Source organism: Musca autumnalis, unplaced genomic scaffold (assembly GCF_047663935.1).
Source record: "Musca autumnalis isolate F117 unplaced genomic scaffold, ASM4766393v1 scaffold_1, whole genome shotgun sequence".
In the NCBI taxonomy this organism is placed as follows: Eukaryota; Metazoa; Arthropoda; class Insecta; order Diptera; family Muscidae; genus Musca; species Musca autumnalis.
The window spans coordinates 73,727,396-73,753,889 of record NW_027411644.1 but is presented as its reverse complement, the minus strand read 5'-3'; the positions used below and the strand labels follow the sequence as shown (position 1 = coordinate 73,753,889).

Below are 26,494 nucleotides of genomic sequence, written 5' to 3'. Positions count from 1 at the left end.
TAAACAGGACTATCTAAAATATGCAAGAGATTTGTTGCATTTTTCTTTTCGTATTCCCCTTTTACAAATGTGCCATGTTTAAAATGTTCACAAAAATATCCACAAAACCATAGCATTTAAAATTGCATAAAAACTTCCCCCCAAGAAAAACCACTAAGATTTATGTGACCACAATATTAAGACACCAACTAACCGACTACCAAAAACCTACCCCAGCTAGCTGGCATCATAAACATATTTTGTTCCGGTCTCTGGTCAAAAACTATAACTTTAACATACTAAATGGAAGTTGTTTAAATGCATAACAAAATTTAAAGCATATATTAAGGCGGAATAAGCTTTTAACAATCTATACAAAAGAGATACTCAGAGTGACTGGGCGGCGGAAAATGGTAATTCAGAATGAAGAACTATCATAAAAATACCTGATTGTCTTCTGTAAGAAGGCCTAAGAGGTCTTCTATAAATGACCTAGAGGTCTTCTCTAAAAATACTTCGTGGTCTTTTTAATGGAGAACTTTTGGTCTTCTATTAAAAATACATTGTGCAAATCTATGAGAAGACCTTGTAGTCTTCCATGATTAGGTCTTAGGGTATTCCTTAAGAAGATCTTCCAATTAAATATTGTATAGGAAATGACATTTGCTATTGGAAAAGACTTTAGTTAGGAAAATAAATATCGAAGACCCTTTCTATTGGCAAAATAATCTTCGATGGCCTTTTCTATAGGATAAGTCATATTCGATAAACTTCTTTCTCTCTCAAAAGTCATGATTGATGACCTTATCTATAGGAAAAGTCATCTTCGAAGAACTTTTCTAGACGAAAACAAATTTTCGATGACCTTTTCTCTAGGCGAAGTAATCTTCGATAATTTTCTCTACGGAAAAAGTCAATATAATCTTCTATGGCCTTTTCTCTAGGGTAAGTCATCTTCGATAAACTTCTTTCTCTCTCAAAAGTCATGATTGACGGCTTTGTCTATAGGAAAAGTCATCTTCGAAGACCTTTTCGAGACGAAATCAAATTTTCAATGACCTTTTCCCGAGGCGATGTCATCTTCTATAATTTTCTCTATGGAAAAAGTCATCTTCGATGATTTTTTTCTGTCTCAAAAGTCATCTTTGACCTTTACAAAAGGATAAGTCATATTCGATGACCTTTTCAAGAGGAAAACTAATCTTCGATGAAGTTTTCTCTCTCAAAAGTTATCTCAAATGAAATTTTCTATAGGAAAGGTAATCTTAGAACACATTTTCTAAAAGAAAAATAAATTTCGTTGACGTAATTTTCCGTAACCTTTTCTATAGGAAAAGTCATCAACTTTTCTATATCTTTTCCTATATATAGAAAGTTCAACGTCGATGACTTTTCCTATATAGAAAAGTTCATCGGAGATAACTTTTCCTATATAGACAAGTAATTAATCGGATATGAAAAGTTCACTGGAGATGACTTTTCCTATATAGAAAAGTTCATCGGAGATGACTTTTCCTATATAGAAAAGTTCATCGGACATGACTTTTCCTATATAGAAAAGTTCATCGGTGATGACTTTTCCGGGGATCACTTTTCCTATATAAAAAATTAATCGGATATGAAAAGTTCATCTGAGATGGCTTTTCATATCTAGAAAAGTTCATCGGAGATGAATTTTCCTATAGAAAAGTTCATCGGGGAGGACTTTTCCAATATAAAAAATTAATCTGATATGAAAAGTTCACTGGAGATGACTTTTCCTATATAGAAAAGTTCATCGGAGATGACTTTTCCTATATATAAAAGTTCATCGGAGATGACTTTTCCTATATATAAAAGTTCATCGGAGATGACTTTTCCTATATAGAAAAGTCCATCGGAGATGACTTTTCCTATATAGAAAAGTTTATCGGAGATGACTTTTCCTATATAGAAAAGTTCATCGGAGATGACTTTTCCTATATAGAAAAGTTCATCGGAGATGACTTTTCCTATATAGAAAAGTTCATCGGAGATGACTTTTCTTATATAGAAAAGTTCATCGGAGATGACTTTTCCTATAGAAAATTTCATCGGAGATGACTTTTCCTATAGAAAAGTTCATCGGAGATGACTTTTCCTATATAGAAAAGTTAATCGGAGATGACTTTTCCTATATAGAAAAGTTCATCGGAGATGACTTTTCCTATATAGAAAAGTTCATCGGAGATGACTTTTCCGGGGATCACTTTTCCTATATAAAAAATTAATCGGATATGAAAAGTTCATCTGAGATGACTTTTCCTATATAGAAAAGTTCATCGGAGATGACTTTTCCTATATAGAAAAGTTCATCGGACATGACTTTTCCTATATAGAAAAGTTCATCGGAGATGACTTTTCCGGGGATCACTTTTCCTATATAAAAAATTAATCGGATATGAAAAGTTCATCTGAGATGACTTTTCCTATATAGAAAAGTTCATCGGAGATGACTTTTCCTATATAGAAAAGTTCATCGGAGATGACTTTTCCTATATAGAAAAGTTCATCGGAGATGACTTTTCCTATATATAAAAGTTCATCGGAGATGACTTTTCCTATATAGAAAAGTTCATCGGAGATGACTTTTCCTATATAGAAAAGTTCATCGGAGATGACTTTTCCTATATAGAAAAGTTCATCGGAGATGACTTTTCCCATATAGAAAAGTTCATCGGAGATGACTTTTCTTATATAGAAAAGTTCATCGGAGATGACTTTTCCTATATAGAAAAGTTCATCGGAGATGACTTTTCCTATATAGAAAAGTTCATCGGAGATGACTTTTCCTATATAGAAAAGTTCATCGGAGATGACTTTTCCTATATAGAAAAGTTCATCGGTTCGACTTTTCCTATTTAAAAAAGTTAATCGGAGATGACTTTTCCTCTATAGAAAAGTTTATCGGAGATGATTTTTCCTATAGAAAGTTTCATCGGCAATGACTTTTCCTGTAGAAAAGGTGATGGGAAATTACTTTTCCTATAGAAAAGTTCATCGGAGATGACTTTTCCTATAGAAAATTTCATCGGAGATGACTTTTCCTATAGAAAAGTTCATCGGAGATGACTTTTCCTATAGAAAAGTTCATCGGAGATGACTTTTCCTATAGAAAAGTTCATCGGAGATGACTTTTCCTATAGAAAAGTTCATCGGAGATGACTTTTCCTATAGAAAAGTTCATCGGAGATGACTTTTCCTATAGAAAAGTTCATCGGAGATGACTTTTCCTATAGAAAAGTTCATCGGAGTTGACTTTTCCTATAGAAAAGTTCATCGGAGATGACTTTTCCTATAGAAAAGTTCATCGGAGATGACTTTTCCTATAGAAAAGTTCATCGGAGATGACTTTTCCTATAGAAAAGTTCATCGGAGATGACTTTTCCTATAGAAAAGTTCATCGGAGATGACTTTTCCTATAGAAAAGTTCATCGGAGATGACTTTTCCTATAGAAAAGTTCATCGGAGATGACTTTTCCTATAGAATATAGAAAAGTTCATCGGAGAGGACTTTTCCTATAGAAAAGTTCATCGGAAATGACTTTTGCTATATAGAAAAGTTCATCGAAGATGACTTTTCCTCTATAGAAAAGTTCAACGAAGATGAATTTTCTTAAACAAAGTTCTTCTTAGATGGTTTTTTCTATATCGGAGATGACTTTTCCTATAGAAAAGTTCATCGAAGACTTCATCGAAATAGACTTCTCTTTTAGAAAAATGCGTCGAAAATGTATTTTCCTACAGAAAAGGTCCTTCTTTACTACTACTACTGCAATGTTAAACACCATAACTGAATAAATATCATCTCCCAAAGCCAACAAAAAGCCCCCGTTTTCCTCCTGTTAAGTTAACCACATTTTTCTTTTTAGAATTCCTCTCGTTCCGATTCCCAGTTATTTTCCTGCTCTTGTTTTGTTCAAATTAAATAGAGTGGATGTGCCTTTGCATTTTAACCTAAATAAACTCTGACCGCAAAACCATGAAATTTAGCTTTGCTATTCTTTTTTAAATTACACCCCGGCTCTAACTCTGGTCCTGCAATGGAACTCTGGCTTTTAAATAAATAGTAAACGGCAAGCATGCACATTTTTTTTCTAAAACACAAATACAAACAGCAGTCAATTGCATTTTTTCCGCACACATAGACAAAAGGACATGTTCTGTATGTGGTCGTGGTGGGGCTGGTAACCATACCAGGATATGGTATTCATACTTTAGAAGAGGGAGAAAAAAAGAAACATACAAGTATATATGCCATACTTAAGAGAGTTTTGAATCCAGTTAGGGGTATCAGACCTAGCTCCAGCATTTGTTATCCTTTTTACCCAGGAACCCTTTTACCAACATTTCTATGTGTGCCCGACATGGCTGTTCATTTTCATTTCATTACTGCGACTCATTGCATATGTTATGCTGGAAAGAGAATCAGGAAAAAGAGAAATATAAACCACCAGGACCACACTAAGCACAATTCTGTTCTTTATATCGCTTTAGCTGGCTAGTTTGTGCGTAAATACATGCTTGTGTGCCTGCATCTGTATGTGTGTGCTACGCAGATTCTCCTTGCATTTCCTTTTAAACAAAATTAATGTTTGTTTCCAGCCATGTCCACCATGTCGATACCAGCAACCACATAAACCCCACACACACAGCCATCTAGCCAGAGGGTGGTGATGGTAGTACGACTCGACAGTAACAAAGTTTTATGCTGCTGCTGTGGTTTCCATCCCAGCCAGCCATCCATGTTTGTAAGCCTGTGCGCACCACCAAGTCATACCGACCATAAAGAGAATACATTTGTGTTTGCAGACCACAACTACCAAATGGTACTTCAGTGTTGATAAGAAAATATTCTACAGGACGATGCTCCTGTTTGCTCCTCTTTTCTTGGCTTCCTGTTGGTAGATGGCACAATGGAATAAAGACGCATAAAGTCTCCCCACTCTTTGTCTGTGTGGAAAGTGTATTTTCTGTTTTTGATATTTATTCAATTAATTCAATTGTATTAAAAATTATATTACCCGTATCATAATAAACCGCGGTGGCCGTAAGCCAAGAGTAGCCGAATATCAAAGAACAGCGTTTTAAAATGCAGGGATGTCCTTAAAAAAATTCCTTAATTTATTTACGTTTATTGTTTTCTTTATGCGAGTGCAGAATGGGGGGAATATTTGAAGGCAGAAACGGAAAATGATGATCGAAATGGGAAAACAGTATCGTAAAGAGCATAACTGAAGGTCTTTATATAGGAGAGAGGACTATTTTCGAACAGAAGAGTACAAGCTCTTTTTATGAGAAATCTGAACTTTGCTATAGGAAAAGCCATATACGATGAACTTTTCTACAGTTAACGCCATGTCTGATAAAGCTTTTTATAAGCAAATGAACTTTTCTATAGGAAAAGTCATCTCCAATGAATTATTCAATAGGAAAAGTCATCATCGATGAACTTTTCGATAAGAAAAGTCACTCCGATGATCCTTTCTATAGAAAAAATTCACCTCTGAGGAGCCTTTCTACAGGAAAAGTCATCTCCGATGAACTTTTCTATAGGAAAAGTCATCTCCGATGAACTTTTCTATAGGAAAAGTCATCTCCGATGAACTTTTCTATAGGAAAAGTCATCTCCGATGAACTCGTCTATAGGAATAGTCATCTCCGTTGAAATTTTCTATAGGAAAAGTCATCTCCGATTAACTCCGATGAACTTTTCTATAGAAAAAGTCATCTCCGATGAACTTTTCTATAGGAAAAGTCATTTCCGATGAACTTTTCTATAGGAAAAGTCATCTCCGATGAACTTTTCTATAGGAAAAGACGTCTCCGATGAATTTTTTATAGGAAAAGTCATCTCCGATGAACTTTTCTATAGGAAAAGGCATCCCCGATGAATTGTTCTATATGGGAAAAGTCATCTCCGATGAACATTTCTATATGGGAAAAGTCATCTCCGATGTACTTTTCTATATGGGAAAAGTCATCTCCGATGAACTTTTCTATATGGGAAAAGTTATCTCCGATGAACTTTTCTATATAGGAACAGTCATCTCCGATGAACTTTTCTATATAGGGAAAAGTCATATTCGATGAACTTTTCTATATAGGAAAAGTCATCTCCGATGAAATTTTCTATAAAGGAAAAGTCATATCCGATGAACTTTTCTATATAGGAAAAGTCATCTCCGATGAACTTTTCTATATGGGAAAAGTCATCTCCGATGAACTTTTCTATATGGGAAAAGTCATCTCCGATGAACTTTTCTATATGGGAAAAGTCATCTCCGATGAACTTTTCTATATGGGAAAAGTCATCTCCGATGAACTTTTCTATATGGGAAAAGTCATCTCCGATGAACTTTTCTATATGGGAAAAGTCATCTCCGATGAACTTTTCTATATGGGAAAAGTCATCTCCGATGAACTTTTCTATATGGGAAAAGTCATCTCCGATGAACTTTTCTATATGAGAAAAGTCATCTCCGATGAACTTTTCTATATGGGAAAAGTCATCTCCGATGAACTTTTCTATATAGGAAAAGTCATCTCCGATAACCTTTTCTATATGGGAAAAGTCATCTCCGATGAAGTTTTCTATATGGGAAAAAGTCATCGCCGATGAAGTTTTCTATATGGGAAAAGTTTATATGGGAAAGTCATCTCCGATGAACTTTTCTATATGGGAAAATCATCTCCGATGAACTTTTCTATATGGGAAAAGTCATCTCCGATGAACTTTTCTATATGGGAAAAGTCATCTCCGATGAACTTTTCTATATGGGAAAAGTCATCTCCGATGAACTTTTCTATATGGGAAAAGTCATCTCCGATGAACTTTTCTATATGGGAAAAGTCATCTCCGATGAACTTTTCTATATGGGAGAAATCATCTCCGATGAACTTTGCTTTATGGGAAAAGTCATCTCCGATGAACTTTTTAGTAGGAAAGGTCATTAATAAACAATTTTTATAAAAATTGTAAAAAAAAATTATTTTGTATTTTTTTTAATTTCTGCAAAATTCCAAGTATTTACCAACATTCTAAAGTATACAAAATATGCTACTTAAAACTTAAACTAACTTGTTCTGCAAACTCTTTAACATTGACAAAACTTGCAACAGCTCGGAAATATAAATGGATTTTTTATGTATTTTAATTGTTTCTCTTTTCATTGTCTTAATGTGTGTCGCTCAGTGGCTTTGTTGCTGCAACAAAACTCACAACAACAAAATTTCTTTTTTATAATACAAAAATATTGCCATTTATTATGACATGATATTTCGAGAAAAAATGAAAGAAATTCAACTGAACATTACTTACCACTTCATCTGAGCCATCATAACAATCTGGATCACCATCACATTTCCATTTCTTGTGAATGCAGGCACCATTCGAACATGTAAATTCATGAGCACCACATGGCACCTTGGCGCAATTCTTTTCATCCGATCCATCACCACAGTCATCATCGTGATCGCATATCCAACGTTTTTGTATGCAACGTCCATTGCCGCAGGTGAACTCATCAGAGCGACAGGTATCATCTTTAAAAGTGTTGGGTTTTTTTTTAATTTTCGTTGCGGGGTAAATGATTAATTGAAAAAATTCCCAGAGTGGAAAGAGAGAGGGAGAGAGAGGAAGTAAAAAGAAAATTTTATATTAAAAATTACTGTTGAAGTAATTTTCTTCATTAAGATTAGTATTTCAATAGTTTGTCTGCGGAGTATTGTTGTATTTAAGCGAAACAGATTATTAGTTGTGTTAGTAAATTTTTCATACAACAGAAAAAAAGTGCAAAATATGGGATTTCATAAAAGGATTTCACATAAAACAAACCGGACCAAAGGAAGAGCTATTGTTTTAACTAAATGAAAGTGTGCTATAAAGTAAAAGGAGTTACATAAAATGAACATAAATCTTTTAAATTACTTAAGATGTACCGGGTCCATCAAAAGGAAACATATAATGTAAATATTCAACTAAGTTCGTAAAAGAATTATGGAAATTTCGAAATATTAAGAAGTTTTGAAACAATGTGACTCTTTTTGTAATAGCGATTTTTTGATAATTAATCAGCTGATACACCTAAAAGTATCCAACGCACAGTAATCATAAATTTGGGGCATTGCAAAGAATATGTATTTTATAACACGGCGTTAAAGTAAAGACTTCTTGAAGAAAAATTCAATAATAACATACGGATCAATACGGATTTTAAGATTGCAAAAACCAGGTTCTACACCATTTTCACATGTAATTCGAATAATTTCAGTTGTAATTCGAAGAATTTCAGTTGTAATTTGATTATTTCATTTGAAATTCGAAACATTTCACTTGTAATTTGAGAATTCCAATTGAATTTCGAATTATTTCATTTGTAATTTGAGAATTCCAATTGAAATTCGAATTATTTCATTTGTAATTTGAGAATTCCAATTGAAATTCGAATTATTTCATTTGTAATTCGAATTTTTTCATTTGAAATTCGAATTATTTCATTTGTAATTCGAAATTTTCCATTTGTAATTCGAATTATTACATTTGAAATTTGAATTTTTACATTTGTAATTTGAAGTTTTTCATTTGAAATTCGAATTATTACATTTGAAAATCAAAGCATCTGAAATATTTTTACATTAAGGGTGGTGGCAACGATGATCCATTTTTAAGTTTTTTTTTAAGGTTGTGGATCATCCCAGATGGTTGAGAGGGTGTTGGAAGCGTACACTTAAAAAGTCGACACAATGATGTGGAAAAGTATTATAAATAATAATAATTTAAATATGCGATAAAAATTTAATCAAAAATGTTAGAATCATATAAAGTCAGGGATTTGTTATTTTCCCAATCAAAAACAAAGGGATTGGCATGTAGGGATACACCTATATTACCCTCCAAAGTTTTTGGAACTTTTAAAAGATGACCCGATTGCAGGCAAACTATACGTTTTAGAGAAAAAAGTTAATTATTACAAAATGCTTAAAAAGTCTCAAAAATATAATTTTCATAAAAATTTTAAGTTAAGATGAATACGATCCTTTATTGATTTAAGCGTTATGGTTGGATTATCTTCACCTTTGTATAAATAAGAAATGAGAGTATTTTTGTTTTTATTACAAATAAAATAATTCGATTTTCAAATGTAATAATTCGAATTTCAAATGGAAAAATTCAAATTACAAATGTAATAATTCGAATTTAAAATGTAATAATACGAATTTCAAATGAAAAAATTCAAATTACAAATGGAATAATTCGAATTACAAATGGAAAAATTCGAATTACAAATGAAATAATTCGAATTTCAATTGGAATTCTCAAATTACAAATGAAATAATTCGAATTTCAATTGGAATTCTCAAATTACAAATGAAATAATTCGAAATTCAATTGGAATTCTCAAATTACAAGTGAAATGTTTCGAATTTCAAATGAAATAATCAAATTACAACTGAAATTCTTCGAATTACATGTGAAAATGGTGTAGTAACTCTCTGTCATGTTCACGTTAATCCCAGAAGAGCGGACGGTGAAATCGATGTGGCAACTCTGTGAATAAAGTTATTTTTCGATATGGCAACACACTATAAGATTTTACACACTATGCTTTTTTTGATGTTGTTGGAACTACTAATGACAAGTTCGAGTTTTTTAATAAATTAAAGTTGTATTTGTTGTACGAACGCGTTGTAAATAAATTACATTCGATTTTTTAATTCTTTTAACAAATATCAATCATTTGAGTTGAATTTGTAATTATTGTAGTAAATAAAAAGAACATGTTGTTAATTGAAAGCCGAACGTTGTACATCGTTTTATATAGACGTCAGAAGTATTGTGTGTTACTTCTTTTCTATACGTCCAAGACTGATGGTATATCTCTGTCGACCAAGCCGACTGATACCTTTTTATACCCTCCACCATAGTATGGAGGGTATACTTAGTTGCGATAAAGTATATTTATTCTTGATCAGAATAAAATTCTGAGTCGATATAGTCATGTGCGTCTGTCCGTCTGTTGTAATCACTCTAGCGTCCACAATTATTGAGCTAGAGCGCTATATTTTTGTACCCGTTTTCCTTTTTTCTATAGGCAGTTCAAAGATAGGCTATATCGGTCCACATCCATATAGCCTCCATATAACGGTACCCGATTTCGATTTTCGGTATTTTGAGATTTTACCTAAAATTTTTAACCGAACTAACTGCAGTTTGACATTTGACGTTCCTAGTGGTCACAAAACATCTCCACCAAAAACCGTCAACATAGGTCCATGTTTTGGTATAGCCCCCATGTAACGGTACCTCCCGATTTCAGGTATTTTGAAGATTTTAGCTACAATTTTTAACCGAACTGCCTGTAATTTGACAGTTGAAGTTCCTAATGATCACAAAACATCTCCACCAAAAACTGTCATCATAGGTCCATTTCTTGGTACAGCGCCACCTTCCGATTTTCGGTATTTTGACAATTAAAAAGTCTCAGTCGGCATTGCCGACAGATATACACCGTCAGCCTATGTGAATTTTAACTTTCATCTACGGACAGATCGAATGTATTTAGGGTATTTTCAGAAATTTTTGGCCCTTTTTGGTCATTTGAAATTGCCGACAAAAATATGGATTAGGATAAAAGTTGGAAAGTGTTGCGGAGGAGGTACTTGAAGGAATGGACCGACATAGTCCATTATGGATGTGGATCTTATTTTAGGAGTCATATCTTTTCGATAGATATCTCGCCCGCTAGTCAATTCAGTGTGTCATCGTATAACTTTTGGACCAGTATACCAGGAAGCATGGACTTGTCCACGGAAAACATAATATCGCTGTAAACAAATCCACAAAGCATCGGTATACATTTCCAAAGGATCTTCCTACAGACCCTAAACTGCACTTAGACACAAATGTTGAACTTTTGTGGGGGAGGTACCCTAAAGAGTGGACCGATATGGGCCATTTTAGAAGTTAAACTAAATTTGGAAAAAATATTATGAAATTTTTTAAAAAATGATATTGCTCATCTTCGAATTGAAACTAAGTTTAGACAAAATATGACGAAGGACAAATTTTGGACCAAATCGGTTGATCAATTCGAGAGTTATCCTGCTCTACACACAGTACATGTGGTGCCATAGGGGTTTTTACACCGTTCGGGTTGTTTTCTCTAGAAGTATGGACCTGCCTCTGAAAAAACTTTTTACCGCCGTAATGGAGGCAGCGAATGCCAGTTGCTGCAACAAAAATCAAAGTGATTCGAGAGCAGGACGTAAAGTGAACTTATTCGAAATTTTGTATGGGAGGTATCCGAAGGAGTAGACAGATATAGTCCACATTCGAACCTGATCGATATCTGATAGATATATTAGGATGTATAAAGTATGGACCAAATTGGTCACTACCTTCACGAGTTATCGTGCGCACAATTTTCCGAACATTATTGTACTTTTGTGGGGGAGGTACCTGAAGAAGTGGACCGATATGGCTTATCTTCGAACTTAAACTAAGTTTGGTCAAAATATTACGAAGGCCAAATTTTGGACTGCAGATCCGTTTGGAATCGGCAGATGCGTTCGAGAGTTATCTTGCGCTCCAACCACTACACACGGTATCATAGGGGTTTTTTTTGCAACTTTTAGGCTATTTTCTCAGGAAGTATGGACTTGCGCCTGATGAAACTTGTACCATCGTAAGAAGAGTGGGGTGGGGGGTGAATACAAGTTGTTACAAAAAAGTAAAGCGATTTGAGTGCAGGCTCTAAACTGAACTTTTCCGAAATTTTGTGTTGGAGGTACCCGAAGAAGTAGACCGATTGAATCCATATTGGAACATCATCTAAGTCTGGTAGAAATTTCACGATGTGCAAAATATGAAGCAAATCGGTTAATTCTTTCAAGAGTTATCTTGTGCACAAATTTTCCGAACATTTCCGAACTTTTGCAGGGGAGGTACCGGAAGGAGTGGACCTATATTTTTTGCTTATTCTTGGCGTTTACCTACAGATATGGTGAATTCTGAGATATGTAGTAAAATTTTGTGGCCAACAATTTTCTAGAAAATAATGATTTGTTTGATACGATCACTTTTTAAAGGAGTTTCTGAAAGATTTTCGAAAAAAAAATAATTGATCGAAATCATCGAAGTAATGGTTTTAGACCCCAAGTATGTTTGTACGATATCCGTTTCAGACAATTTGGATTCGATTTAGCAATGTCCGTCTGTCTGTCTGGCTGGTGCGCACCATAACTCTCGAACGGATCAATCGATTCGGTTCAAATTTTGGGTACGTAAATATTTTGTCCTGATTTGGCCATATAGGTACACTCCTTCAGGTACCTCCCCCACAAATGTTCAAAAATTGTCGCAAAACTTGTGCGCACGACAACTCTCGAAGGGAGTACCCGAATTGAAACAAACTTTGCATATGGTAATACAACCTCTAGGCATACATCAGGTTCAAATATGGATTATATCGGTCCACTCCTTCAGCTACCTCCCACACAAAATTTGAAATAAGTGCAGTTTAGTGACACCTCACGAATCGTTATGAAATTTTTTGTAACATGATGTTCGTGCGGGCCCCGTTACGTCATTGTAATTTTTTCGAGGGCAAGTCCATAGTTCCCGAGATAATGGCGCATGACCTCAAGAAAACGCTGCACTATGTCACGAGTTCAAATAAACGGTGGCCAAATATAAAAGGAGTTGGCGTTGGCAGATGAATTTTGGTATAAATACTTATAGTTCACTGACAATGTCGAGAGCAAAAAATTGGGAAGGTCGGTCCACGTTTTGGGATAATCAACATGCAACGGTACTTCTTAATGTTTCGGTAGTTTGAATATTTTAGCTAAACTTATCAACCAAATTGGTTGAATTTTGAGATGCGGGGTTTTCACTTTACAAAAAACTTTTCCGATAAAAATTATGGACATAGGTCCACGTTTTGATATAGACCCCATATAACGGTACCTCCCGATTTTCGGAATTTTGAAGATTTTACATACATATGTTTCACGCCCAAATACGCGGAACTTTTGCATTGAGGGTTCCCAATGGACCAAAAAATTTTCTGATAAAAATTATGTACATAGGTCCACGTTGTGATATAGCTCCAATAGAACGGTATCGCCCGATTTTCGGTATTTTCAAGGTTTTATTCACATTAAACAACCAATGTAGCTGATGTTTGGTATTTAGTCTTCGCCAGGTTTTGCGAAATATTTTTGCAGAGAATTGTTGGTATTGGTTCACGTTTTGATATAACCCCCGTGGAACGGTACCGCCCAATTTTCGGGTTTTTAAGGTTTTAGCCACAAAATTACAGAAATTTGGTGTTCAGTCTTCATATATTTTTGTGAGTTTATTGAATACATCAAAATTTTGTCTCAAATAAGAGAATTTTCCTTAATAATTTTTGACCGATTAATGGTCAATAAACGGCACCTTTTTTGTTAAAAATCGAAATTTTGACTTTGTATTCTTTTCCTTGACGCTGTATTCTTTTTCGGGGACAAGTCCATACTTTTTGAGATAATGGCCCTGGAGCTCCAAAAACTCTGCCGGCACTAACTAAACTTGGTTGTGCCTAAACTTGGTCGTACCACTCCTTAGGGTATCTCCCACACAAAATTTGGAACATGTAAAGTTTAATGTTTTTTTATACCCTCAGCATTTATGCTAACTAGGCAAAATGTGCCTCATCGAAATAATGGTTTTAGACCCCAAGTATGTTTGGACGAAATGTGTTTCAGACAATTTGGAGTCGATTTAGCAATGTCCGTGCGTCTGTCTGTCTGGCTGGTGCGCACGATAACTCTCGAACAGATGAACCGATTTGGTCAAAAAGTTGGCTATCGCAATATTTTGTCCAAATTTAGTTTAAGTTCGAAAATGGGTTATATCGGTCCATTCCTTCCGGTACCTCCCCCACATCTTGATATTTCTACCGGACTTAATTGAGGTTCCAATATGAACTCAATCGGTCTACGCCTTCGGGTACCTCCCACACAAAATTTGGAAAAAGTTCAGTTTAGAACCTGCTCGCGAATCACTTTGGTTTTTGTTGCAGCAACTTGTATTCACTGCCCCCCATACGTCGGTACAAGTCTTATCAGAGGCAAGTCCTGAGAAAATAGCCTAAAATTGCAAAGTGCCCCTATGACACCGTGTGTAGTGATTGGAGCGCAAGATAACTCTCGAACGGATCTGCAGATTCGGTCCAAAATTTGGCCTTCGTAATATTTTGTCCAAACATAGTTTAAATTCGAAGATAAGCCATATCGGTCCACTCCTTCAGGTACCTCCCCCACAAAAGTTGTTTATATAACACACAAGAGCTGTTGTACCTACCTTTTAGAAAATATAAATAAGATATTTAATAGATATTAGTTACAAAATAAATAAATAATTTAGTCCATATTTATATAAGCGATTTTCCTTGAAGCAATTGTCAGTTTGTAGGTTAGATAGGGTGTTGAGAGGCAAAAGGGTTAGCAAATGCCTCACCCCTCTCTCCATCAAACTGACAATTGCCGCAAGGAAAATTGCCTATTGTAAATATGGACTTACAGTGAAACCCGGTTATAAGGCACAGAAATTGCTACAATATACCAGCTATATGAAGAAATTGACACTTTTCAAAGAATAGAATTTCAATGAGTAATGAGTTTCAAAATATAAAAAATATAAATGTGCATTATAACCGTGTTTGACTGTAAAATTACTTTAAAACCATCACCATCTAAGAACTATAAATAAACGAAGCAACTGATAAGTAAACATTGATATACCAAAACCAAATAAAAGAGAAAAAAAAGTGGAAAATATTGTTTCAATAAAGATTTTACATACACATTCTGATGAATTGAATTTTAAAGAATGCATACATACATACATATGTGTAGTGTATACATCAAAAACATCACCTGAATGTTATATGCAAATATTTACTCTATTCAACAAACATCATCTCATGGACATTAAGAAAATATAATTCACAGTAAAAAAAGTGTTGTAATTAAGAGAAAACAGTGTAATGAAATAAAAAAACAGAATACTCGTATACATACATATGTGTGAATGTCTTCGTGTGTCTTGTATAAAGTACATACATTAAGGGAAATATATGAGTTGTTTTTTTTTTCTGGAAACTTTTAAAAGTTTTAATGTTTTTGAAATTTTTCTAAGTAATATTTATTTTTTAAATAATTTAATTAATTTTATGGACGTATGTCAAAATCTTTTAAAAGTTTCCAAAAGAAAATATATTTCGTGTTAATAAATATAACAACTAAAGAAGCAGCTAACTATATTCCAAAAATATGGGTCAAAAGCATTACAACAAATAAACAAAAATAAAGAGAAAGCCAAAGAACAAGTAAAGGGCTCAGAACCCACTAAACCAACGAGTAGAAAACATATTTAAGGTGTGTCTATAGAGATTTGCAAGTATATGTGTGCTGGATGGGTGTATTGAAACATTTATTGTGTGTGTATAGTAAAGACAAAGTAAAGAAAAATAAACGAAACAAATTTCGAAATTTTTTTAACAAATAATAATTTTGAATTCTTACTGCATGAAGCTTCATCGGAACCATCTGAACAATCTTTACTCTGATCACACATCCAGGCCAGGGGTATACATTCACCCTCACCTGTTTTACAGGTGAACTCTTCGGGTGAACATGTTTTTATTTCTGCAAAAAAAAAAGTTTCAAAAGAAGAAAGAAAGGTTTTAATATGGTTAAATTTTTAAGGAATATGGTAAAAAATGTTTTCAAAAAAAATTTTTTTTTTCAAAAAAGTAAAACCAAAATAAACATAATTTAAAATATTCAACAACTAATCAGTGGGTATTTTTGGACGTTTCGATTTTATAGTTTTAAGTTGAAATCTCCACATCATGGTTAAGATTTCAAGGATGAGAAATAATTTTCCCTGTAATTTTGTCAATTTGATTTGCAGATATAAAGGGCGGTTCCACATTATTCAACATCATTTAAATCTCACTTCATATCATTTGTTATATTCGTCAATTATATATTTTATTGTAAATATAAAATTCTCTTTGTAATAATTTTACTTTGGCTAAAAATGTCATTGACAAAGTAAATCTATAATTATTGTTCATTGATTGCTTTTCCCCAATCATTTGATTTAAAAAATATTCGTTGTTTTTTATCACATTACCTTCCACGGCTATTGGCAATGTATGTAATGGTGTTGATAATTAGAAGCAATTAAAATAATTTTATTATCTTTAATTCTGTAACATACTGCTTTAATTGGATCAGCAGCATCATCGTCATCATTATATTTGTATTTGTGTATAAATATGCATATGTTTGTAATTAGGTTTGATGTGTATGTGTGTGAAGCATTAAGAAAGATAAACAGGATTATTGGAAAAATATAATAATAAAATAGAATGTTGAAAATGCTCGTTAAACATAATTACCAATGCTAATTTCATTTATTTGCATCGGTTTCAATTCAAAGAGTATTCAAATTAAATAAAAACGAGAATAATTGAGCGAACTTTGTGGGGGATGGCAAGAATAAACTCTAATGAGGCTAACATAAAATGGGAGCTATAAAATCCCAAGCAGTTCAAGCCGTCTACATGTTCACCTATGAGAACGGTGAAAGTCTTGAGCTTAGGCATTGGGTTAGTAACCCAATAATTATGAATAATAAATAACACTGTGACACAAAATGGAGGTGAAAATCTGGGGCAGAGATAATTCCTTTTTGGGATGAAGGCCCTTGGTGAGTGCATTAGAAATCCCGAAGGACAGATCCACCGTGAGGCGAACTTCCGAGTTATGGCGTGATGAAGTTTCAGCTGAAGACCCTGTAATACATCTGAATTTAGCGTTATAAGTTTGTTAACTGTTGTTTTAGCTTATTTATGAGGTGACATGTATTCAGTCAAATCGAATGAGGATTATTTTTGTGACGCATTTTGACCTTCTAGCTCGCATCCCTCAATGTCCTTTTCGTCCTTTATTTTAAGAACCGCTACAAAAGTACCGCAAGATGACGTTTTTCAACTTCGAAGTGTTCTGCAAAAATGTCTCTCAAAAAATTTTAGATACGACTCTTACTCTTTTTGTTCAGAAAATTATTGTATTTTTTTTTTGTATATTCGTTATTTATTGCTTGTTCGAATATACAGAATATACAAACACAAAAAAATAACTTTTTCTGAGCCAAAACAGAGTAGATGTCAAAAATGACCATGAAAACGCAACAAAATCGATTTTTTGTCAATGAGAGTCGTACGTAAAATTTTCTGAGCGACATTTTTGTCGAAAATATCGAAGCTGAAAAACGACATCTTGTGGTAATTTTATAGCGGTTATTAAAATAAAGGATGAAAAGGATATTGAAGAAAGCGAGTCAGATGGTCGAAATGTTGTACGAAAAAAATCCTCATTCGATTTTACTCAAGACATGTCATCTTTTAAATAAGCTATAAATAGGCTAAAACAACAGTTAACAAAGATCCAACGGTAATTTCAGATGCCTTACAGGGTCTTCAGCAGAAACTTCATCACGCCATACCTCGGAAGTTCGACTTACGGCGGATCTGTCCTTCGGGATAATTAATATATTCATCAAGGGCTTTCATCCCCAAAAGAAATTATCTGTGCCCCAAAATATCGGTTCACAGTTTTATTGAAAGTACCTAAAAATGGCCCACTGTGTTTTATAACATCCATCAGACATGACATAAGCAGTGTTTTTATACCCTCCACCATAGTATGGAGGGTATATTAAGTTTGTTTTTCCATTTGTAACGCATTGAAATACTCATTTGCGACCCTATAAAGTATATATATTCTTGATCAGGGTAAAATTCTGAGTCGATCTGTGCACGTCCGTCCGTCCGTCCGTCTGTGGTAATCACTCTAGCATCCACAAAAATTAAGATAGAACGCTGAAATTTTGGGAAAATGCGTCTGTTGTTTGCAGGCAGGTCAAGTTCGATGATGGGCTATATCGGTCCACGTTTTGGTATAGCCCCCATATAACGGTACCCCCCGATTTACGGTATTTTGCCGCTTTTAGCTACATTTTCAGACCGATTTAGCTATAATTTGACATTTAGGGTTCTTAAGTGTCAATAAACTTATATAACAAAACTTGTGGACATAGGTCCACGTTTTGGTATAGCCCCCATATAACGGTACCCCCGATTTACGGTATTTTGACGTTTTTAGCTACATTTTCAGACCGATTTAGCTATAATTTGACATTAAGGGTTCTTAAGTGTCAATAAACTTATATAACAAAACTAGTGGACATAGGTCCATGTTTTGGAATAGCCCCCATATAACGTTACTGCCCGATTTCAGGTATTTTGACGTTTAAATTCACATTTCTAGACCGAATTAGCTATAATTTGGTATTTAGGGTTCTTATGGACGTAGGTCCATGTTTTGGTATAGCCCCATATAACGGTACCTCGGTATAACGGATTTCGGTATCCCCATATAACGGATTTTCGGTATTTTGAGAATTTTACCTACAAGTTTTAACCGAATTATCTGTAATTTGAACATTTGACATTTGAAATTCTTAGTGGTCACCACACCTCTCCACCAAAAATTGTCAAGAAAGGTCGATGTATTGATAAAGCTCCCATATAAAAGTACCTCCCGATTTTCAGCAATTTGATGATTTTAGCTACAATATTAAACCGAACTAGCAGTAATTTGACATTTGAAGTTCTTAGTGGTCACAACACCTCTCCATAAAAAATTGTCAACATAGGTCCATGTTCGGATATAGCTCCTATATAACGGTACCACCCAATTTTCAGTAATTGGCAATTTTAGCTACAATTTTTAACCGAACTAACTGTAATTTGACATTTGAAGGTTGTAGTGGTCACCACACATCTGCATCAACAATTTTCAACATAGCCCCAATATAACGATACTTCCCGATTTTCGGTACTTTGAGGATTTTACTTAAAATGTTTAACCACGTAGGTCTATGTTTTGGTATAGCCCCAACACAAACCTCCCGATTTTCCGTACCTTAGCTTTATTTTTTGGACGAACTTTCTGTCATTTGAAATTTAAAAGCCAACAAAAATTCTGCAACAAAAATTGTTCATTTAAGTTAATATTTTCGTATAGCCCACATACCTCCGAACTAGCTGTTAATGACATTTGAAGTTCCCACGTTATGTACCGATTTTCGGTATTTTGAGGATTCTAGCTACAATTTTTAACCGAATTAGTTATTTGACATTAAAGGCTCCCATCAAAAACTGTCAACATAGGTCCATGTTTTATTATAACCCCTATATAACGGTACCTCCCAATTTCTCGCCCACCAAAAATTGTCAACATACATAGTTAGATATAGGCACCATAAAATAGGGCCTCCCGAATGAAGCATTTTATGTACATTACCTGACATTTTAACGTACCCACCTAAAGTTGGGGACAGGAATGCAAACTAATTATTCCATTTTAGTTCAGAATATTTTATGGTGGAGGGTATGAAAAGTTCGGCCCGGCCGAACTTAACGCTTTTTTACTTGTTTAATTTTGCCGGAGTATAAAAATCTACAGATTCTGCAATTTAACTAAATTCCTCAACGTCTGATTAATCTGTGCCTTCTTGCCAGACATGAGATTTTGAAAGTCCTTTATTTGTAGAAAACCCTTGGAAGAAATTGTCCCTCAAGAAAAAAGGTAGATTGACGTCCATTAATTATTATTCGACCATAGAAGATTTTTAGAAGTTATTCTACTTTTAGAAGGCCTTTCATTCATTCCATGGAAGGTCTACTTGCCATAGAAGTCCTTTAGAAGGTATACCTACCTTAGAAGAAGTTTGAAAGTTGATTTTTCAAAAGAATACCTTTCAAAGGCCATTCTTCCTTCAATAGAATAATCTCGCATTGGAAGACTTTTTGGAGGTCTTCTTCTTTCCATAGAAAACCTACTGAAGGCCTTCTTATTTCCATGGAAGACCATTGGAATTACTTCGTTTCCTCAAAGATTAGCTTTAGAGGGATTTCTTCTATCCAGAGAAGAATACGTTCACGTATTCCATAGAATACGTTCACAAGGTCTTCTTGCAATAGAAGAGTTTCATGCCTTGTAAGACCTTTAAAGATCATATTTTCAAAGGTATTCTTGCCACAGAAGACCTTGTAGAAGGTCTTTTGCCGCACAGGACCTTCTAAAAGTATTGTTTTGAAGGTTTTCATTCTTCCCTAGAATATCTTTTAAAGATCTTCTTGCCACAGAAGACCTTGGTCCATATTTATTTTAGGCAGTTTTCCTTGCAGCATTTGTCAGTTTGATGGAGAGATGAGTGAGGCGTATGGTAACCCTTCTTTGCCTCTCAACACCCTCTCTCACCTACAAACTGACAATTGCCGCAAGGAAAATTGCCTAATGTAAATATGGACTTGCGACGTCGTCTTGCCATACACCTTTGTCAGATATAATTCGAATCATTTTAGTTGTTATTCGAGAACTCCATTTGCAATTCATGTTATTAATTAATATTAATTAATTATTCCATTTGAAATTCGAATTATTCCATTCTTCGACTTACAACTGGAATCATTCGAATTTCAAATAAAATAATGATTCGAATTACAAATAGAATAATTCGAATTACAAATGGAATAATTCAAAATACAATTGGAATTCACGAATTACAAATAAAATGTTACGAATTATAAACAGACTAATCGAATTACAAATAAAATGTTACGAATTGCAAGTGGAATGTTTCGAATTACATGTGAAAAAGGTGTAGAAGACCTTTTGAAGATCTTCTTGTCGTAGAAGAAGTGGGGAAGATTATCTTTGCCACACAGGACCTCCTAGGGTCTTCTTGTGAAGGTTTTCTTTCTTTTAAATATCTTATCCTGGGAGACCTTTGATGAAGGTCATCTTGCCATGGAAGGTCTTTTTGCTCTAGAAAAACTGAAGGCGATTACCTGCCATAGAAGAACTTTTGAAGGACTTTCTGTTAAAAAAGAACTATTGAAGGTCTTTCTGATAAAGAAGAACTTTCAAAGACCTTCTTCTCACAGAAAATTTGTTATAGAAGAAAATTTAAAGGTATTCTTGTCCTACCATAAAAGACCTGTCGAAGGTCGTCTTGCCCTAGAGGACCTTGGAACATTATCTTGCAGTAGAATAACTTTTAAAGGTATTTTTGCCATAGAAGATTTGTCCTAGATGATCGTTTAAGGATCTTTTTGTCCTGAGAAACCTGAGGAAGGTCTACATGCCAGAAGACCTTTTAAAGGTCTTATTGTCTTAGAAAACCTGCAGAAAATGACCTTCCGTACAATAACTTTTGAAGGCCTTCCCGCTATATATGCATTTTTAAAGGTATTTTGCCTAGAAGACTTGTCCTAGAAGATCTTTTAAGGATCGTCTGGTCCTGGGAGCCCTTTGAAAGGTCGTCTTGCTATAGAAATCTTGAGAAAGGTCGTTTTGCCATCGAAGATTTGTTCAAGGCTGTTTTGCTCTCGAAGGTCTTATTGTCATAGAAGGCGTTTTGAAGGTCTTCTTGCCGTAGAAGAACTGTTAAAGTTTGTTTTGTTTGAAGGCTTACCCTAAAAGGTCTTTTAAGGATCTTCTTATCCTGGGAGACCCTTAGAAGGTGGTTTTGCCTAAGGAAGGTCGTCTTGCCATAAAAGACCTATTAAAGGTCGTTTTGCCATAAGATTAACTTCCGTTGAAGGTAGGTCTTGAAGGTCTGTCTGCTATAGAAGAACTTTTAAAGATGTTATTTGCCACAGAAATTTTGTCCTAGAAAAAGGCCTTCTCGTCCTCGGAAACCTATTAAAGGTCGTCTTGATGTAAAAAACCTTTTGAAGGTCTTATTGGCCTAGAAGGCCTGTGGAATAACTTTTAGACAAAGAAGATCATTTAAGGATCTTCTTGTATTTTTTTTTTTTTTTTGAGGTCGACTTGAAGTAGAAAGCCTGAGGAAGGTCATTTTCCCATAGAAGACATTTGATGGTCTAGTTATCCTAGAAATTTCTTTTCTTTTTCTCCTTTTGGACCTGTGTAGATGAGATGTGGAAAATATTCTTGCCACAGAACACCCTTTGAGGACATCTTACCACAGAAGATTCTTTGAAGGTATCCTTGTTGCAGAATACCCTTTGAAGGCCTTCTTTCAGATAAACTATTTTTCCATCGAAGACCCTTAGAATGTATTCCTGCCACAGAGGTCCTTTTGAAGGTCTTCTGGCCATAGAAGTTTTCTTGTCATTTAAGATTTGTGAAGGGCAGGAGAGAAGGCCTTCCTTCTGTAGAAGATCGTTACGAATAGATGGCCTGCCTGCTACAAAGATATTTTTAAGGTCTTCCATTCATAAAAGACCATTCGAAGGTCTTTTCCCATAGAACCCCTCCTGAAAGTATTCTCGTCATTCTTTTAAAGCTTTTCTTGCCCTGCAGGACATGGTGTATGGATGTAAGTTTTTCTTGCTATAGAAGGTTTCTTGCATCGTTTTTTGTTTGCCATAGAGGTCATTTTGAAGGTCTTCTTTCGTTGTGATATTTTCAAAACTGATCTGTTGATGTGGAGGAGAACATTGCGAAATGTGGTGCTTTTTTCACGAAAGCATCTCCGAGGATAAAGTGTCTCTCATGCCACTGAGTGCAACCGATTCAATAAGAAGTTTTGGGTCCCGTTCCCGTTTTGGGTCCCGGCCATGAAACCTGTTTTTTATTGATTGTTATTTGATGCGTATAAGTACTGACATTGATCATACGCCACATTACATTGAATAAAATACTAATCCTACTGTCAGTGTTTACCCAAGAGTATTTGTAATCAAACAAAGAAGCAGAAAAGGGACCATTATGATCCAGATAGTATTCCTTAATCTCTAAGGACATAATCTTCAACCACACATTGTAACAAAAAATGCGGCTTTATAAAAATGTTTTTAACCAGCATAATATTGTCTGCAATGAAATATTTTGTATAACTATTTGATGCGAATACGTACTGACATAAATCATACGCTCCCCATTTTTAATCGTTTATACATTTTTATAGAATAGATAAAGAGATTATGTAGGGGCATTTAGGGTAAAATATAGATGCTTCCTGACCGATGATGCGTCCTGATTTTATTTTTGAAAATATTCATGTTTTTCCAAAAATCCACAAAGTGTGGTTTTATTAAAATAATATATATTTTTAAAAAAATCACAAAGCGTGGATTATTTTAAAATAATTTTATTTTTTCCAAAAATTCACAAAGCTTGGATTTTTTAAAATAATATATATATATATATATATATTTAAAAAAAAATCCACAAAGCATGGATTATTTTAAAATAATATTATTTTTTCCCAAAAATCCACAAAGCATGGATTATTTTAAAATAATATTATTTTTTTCCAAAAATCCACAAAGCATGGATTATTTTAAAATAATATTATTTTTTTTTCCAAAAATCCACAAAGCATGGATTATTGTAAAATAATATTATTTTTTTCCAAAAATCCACAAAGCATGGATTATTTTAAAATAATATTATTTTTTTCCAAAAATCCACAAAGCATGGATTATTTTAAAATAATATTATTTTTTTCCAAAAATCCACAAAGCATGGATTATTTTAAAATAATATTATTTTTTTTCCAAAAATCCACAAAGCATGGATTATTGTAAAATAATATTATTTTTTTCCAAAAATCCACAAAGCATGGATTATTTTAAAATAATATTATTTTTTTCCAAAAATCCACAAAGCATGGATTATTTTAAAATAATATTATTTTTTTTCCAAAAATCCACAAAGCATTGATTATTTTAAAATAATAATATTTTTTTCCAAAAATCCACAAAGCATGGATTATTTTAAAATAATATTATTTTTTTTCCAAAAATCCACAAAGCATGGATTATTTTAAAATAATAATATTTTTTTCCAAAAATCCACAAAGCATGGATTATTTTAAAATAATATTATTTTTTCTAAAAATTCACAAATTTAAAATAATATAATTTTAATTTAAATTTTTATTTTAAAATAATATAATTTTTTCAAAAAATTCAAAAAGCATGCATTTTTTAAAATAATATTATTTTTTTGAAAAAAATCCACAAAGCATGGATTATTTTAAAATATTATTATTTGTTCCAAAAATCCACAAAGCATGGATTGTTTTAAAATAATATTATTTTTTCCAAAAATTCACAAAGTTCGGATTTTTTAAAATAATATTTTTTTAAAAAATTCACAAAGAATGGATTATTTTAAAATAATAACATTTCTTCCAAAAATTCAAAAAGCATGGATTTTTTAAAAAAACGCCACAATGCTTCAGATTTTTTAAAATAATATTATTTTTTCTAAAAATTCATAAAGCTTGGATTTTTTAAAATAACATATATTTTTTTTTTGAAAAAAATCCACAAAGCATGTATAATTTTAAAATATTATTATTTATTCCAAAAATCCAAAAATTCACAAAGCTCGGATTTTTTAAAATAATTTTTTGTTAAATATCCACAAAGCGTTGATTATTTTAAAAAATTTTTTAAATATCCACGAAGCGTGAATCATTTTAAAATAATAGTATTTTTTCCATAAAAACCCAAACTCCACAAAGCGTGAATTATTTAAAAATAATATTTTTTCCAAAAATCCAAAACTTCACAAAACGTGGATTTTTTAAAAAATATTATTTTTTTCAAAAATCCACAAAACGTGGATTTAAAAAAAATCCACAAAGCGTGGATTTTTTAAATTTAAATTATTCTCAAATTGTTTAAAATTATATTAATAATGTATTTGAAAATAATAATATTTTTTCCAAAAATTTTAAGCTCCGCAAACCGTGGATTTTTTAAAAATATTATTTTTTTCAAAAGTCCACAAAACATGGATTTAAAAAATATATTTTGAAAAAAAAATCCTCAATGCGTGGATTTTTTAAATTATAAAATACCCCTCAGTAATGTTGGCGACATTTCCTGAGTATTTCAGCCTTGTAAAACTTCTCTACAAGTGGTGTCTTAGGCACGCCGTTCGGACTCGGCGATAAACAGTAGGTCCCATATCATTGAGCTAATATGAATCGGGGTGCACTCATTGATATGAGAGAAGTCTCCACTGTCCCGCCTGGGATGTTTGTGCCTGGGATATATATATATATATATATATATATTCTCAAATTGTTTAAATTTATATTAATAGGGTGCGTATACGTTTTGGCAGCATCCATACGGTTCGTTGTTCCCAAATTTTAAAATCTAAGTTTAAAAAATTTTAATGTTTTAAGAACATTTTCAAGGTTCAGTATACAATAAAAAATGAATTTTCAAAGAATATTTATCAAGGACCAATAATTGAGTTATTATGCTTTATTTGGGCATAGCAGAGGATACCTTCCTGATCCAACGGATAGAGATTAGCGTTTACCCTTAAAGACCATTGTACCATAACCGAGATTCTTAACAATCTTTTCAAGCAACGGCAGTGAAAATATTCTCTATAAGTTATATTGTATTGTGTCCGACAATCCTTTTGGGTAAATTCCATATCGTTTACATAAAATGGAGTTCCACTCATTGATAAGGGTGAGGCTTTCTCTTTTTTCTCTAAGGATACGAATAGCCTTTTTCGATTTTAAATTTTATTCAAGCTGATAATCTTTTTCGCCTTTTTTATTAGTTATCCACAGAGATATTAACACTTGGTGCTCTTTAAAGTGACATTAAGTTTTTCGCCAAGACCATCAAAACAAAATCTATAAACCAAAAATGTAACATAAATTTTTGTGTTTTTTGTTTTAAATGAATACGGACAAAGGACACATAAAAACTTAAATATCAATAAAATAAGTGAAAAATTTAACAACGCCGTCAAAAAGATGAGAAAAAAATTAAATAAGAAAATAGGCCATTATCTTTGCTCACATCAAGGGATAAAAACTCAAAAGTTTATGGCTATGGTCGTCTTTAGAAAAAAATTTTTCACTTTTTATTGCTTTTCAGAAGGAAAGACCATTTGCAATGCTGTGAAAAAATATATAAAAGTCATGAAGGCACAAGAAAGTCGATAATATAAAAAAGCGTTAAAAACCCAAAAGTTTTAATCGAATATCGATAATCATGATATTATTGAAAAAATCTGCCTCCATCACCACGACAACCAGCCAACAACGGCAACAGCAACGGTAATAATAATAAACTTGGAAATAACTTTCATAAATTGAAATGTGCTGTAAGAAGATAATGAAGGAAGAGGGCTGGAAAAGATTGTCATGAAAAGGAAGAAAGGTCATAAAGGGGAAGAAAGCTAAATTTTTATTATGATTTAAAAGTATCCAAATTATATTTGATGTTAGGCTTTCTTGGAAAGACAAGATTTTTTTGGTTCGAAAATCTATGGTCAAATACTGACCATAGATATCTTGTAAATATTTCTATCATTGAGTTGAATTGTTTTAATTCTTTTCTTTTGGGATTGGGTG

The 26,494-nt window shown here is 33.2% G+C and overlaps 1 protein-coding gene across 30 annotated transcripts in view; it reads right to left on the bottom strand.

Annotated features, from left to right (window-relative positions):
* LOC141401375 (low-density lipoprotein receptor-like) overlaps nt 1-26,494 on the bottom strand; it is a 652,355-nt gene that overhangs the window by 86,272 nt on the left and 539,589 nt on the right. For 18 of the 30 annotated variants that reach the window (XM_073981587.1, XM_073981657.1, XM_073981578.1 and 15 more), the window contains 2 exons: nt 15,571-15,693; nt 7,319-7,542 (listed from right to left, as the gene is read on the bottom strand). In XM_073981587.1, the coding sequence (XP_073837688.1) occupies nt 7,319-7,542; nt 15,571-15,693 (347 nt within the window). The remainder of the gene's footprint in view (nt 1-7,318; nt 7,543-15,570; nt 15,694-26,494) is intronic. The other 12 variants (XM_073981680.1, XM_073981625.1, XM_073981617.1 and 9 more) reach the window with 1 other exon arrangement.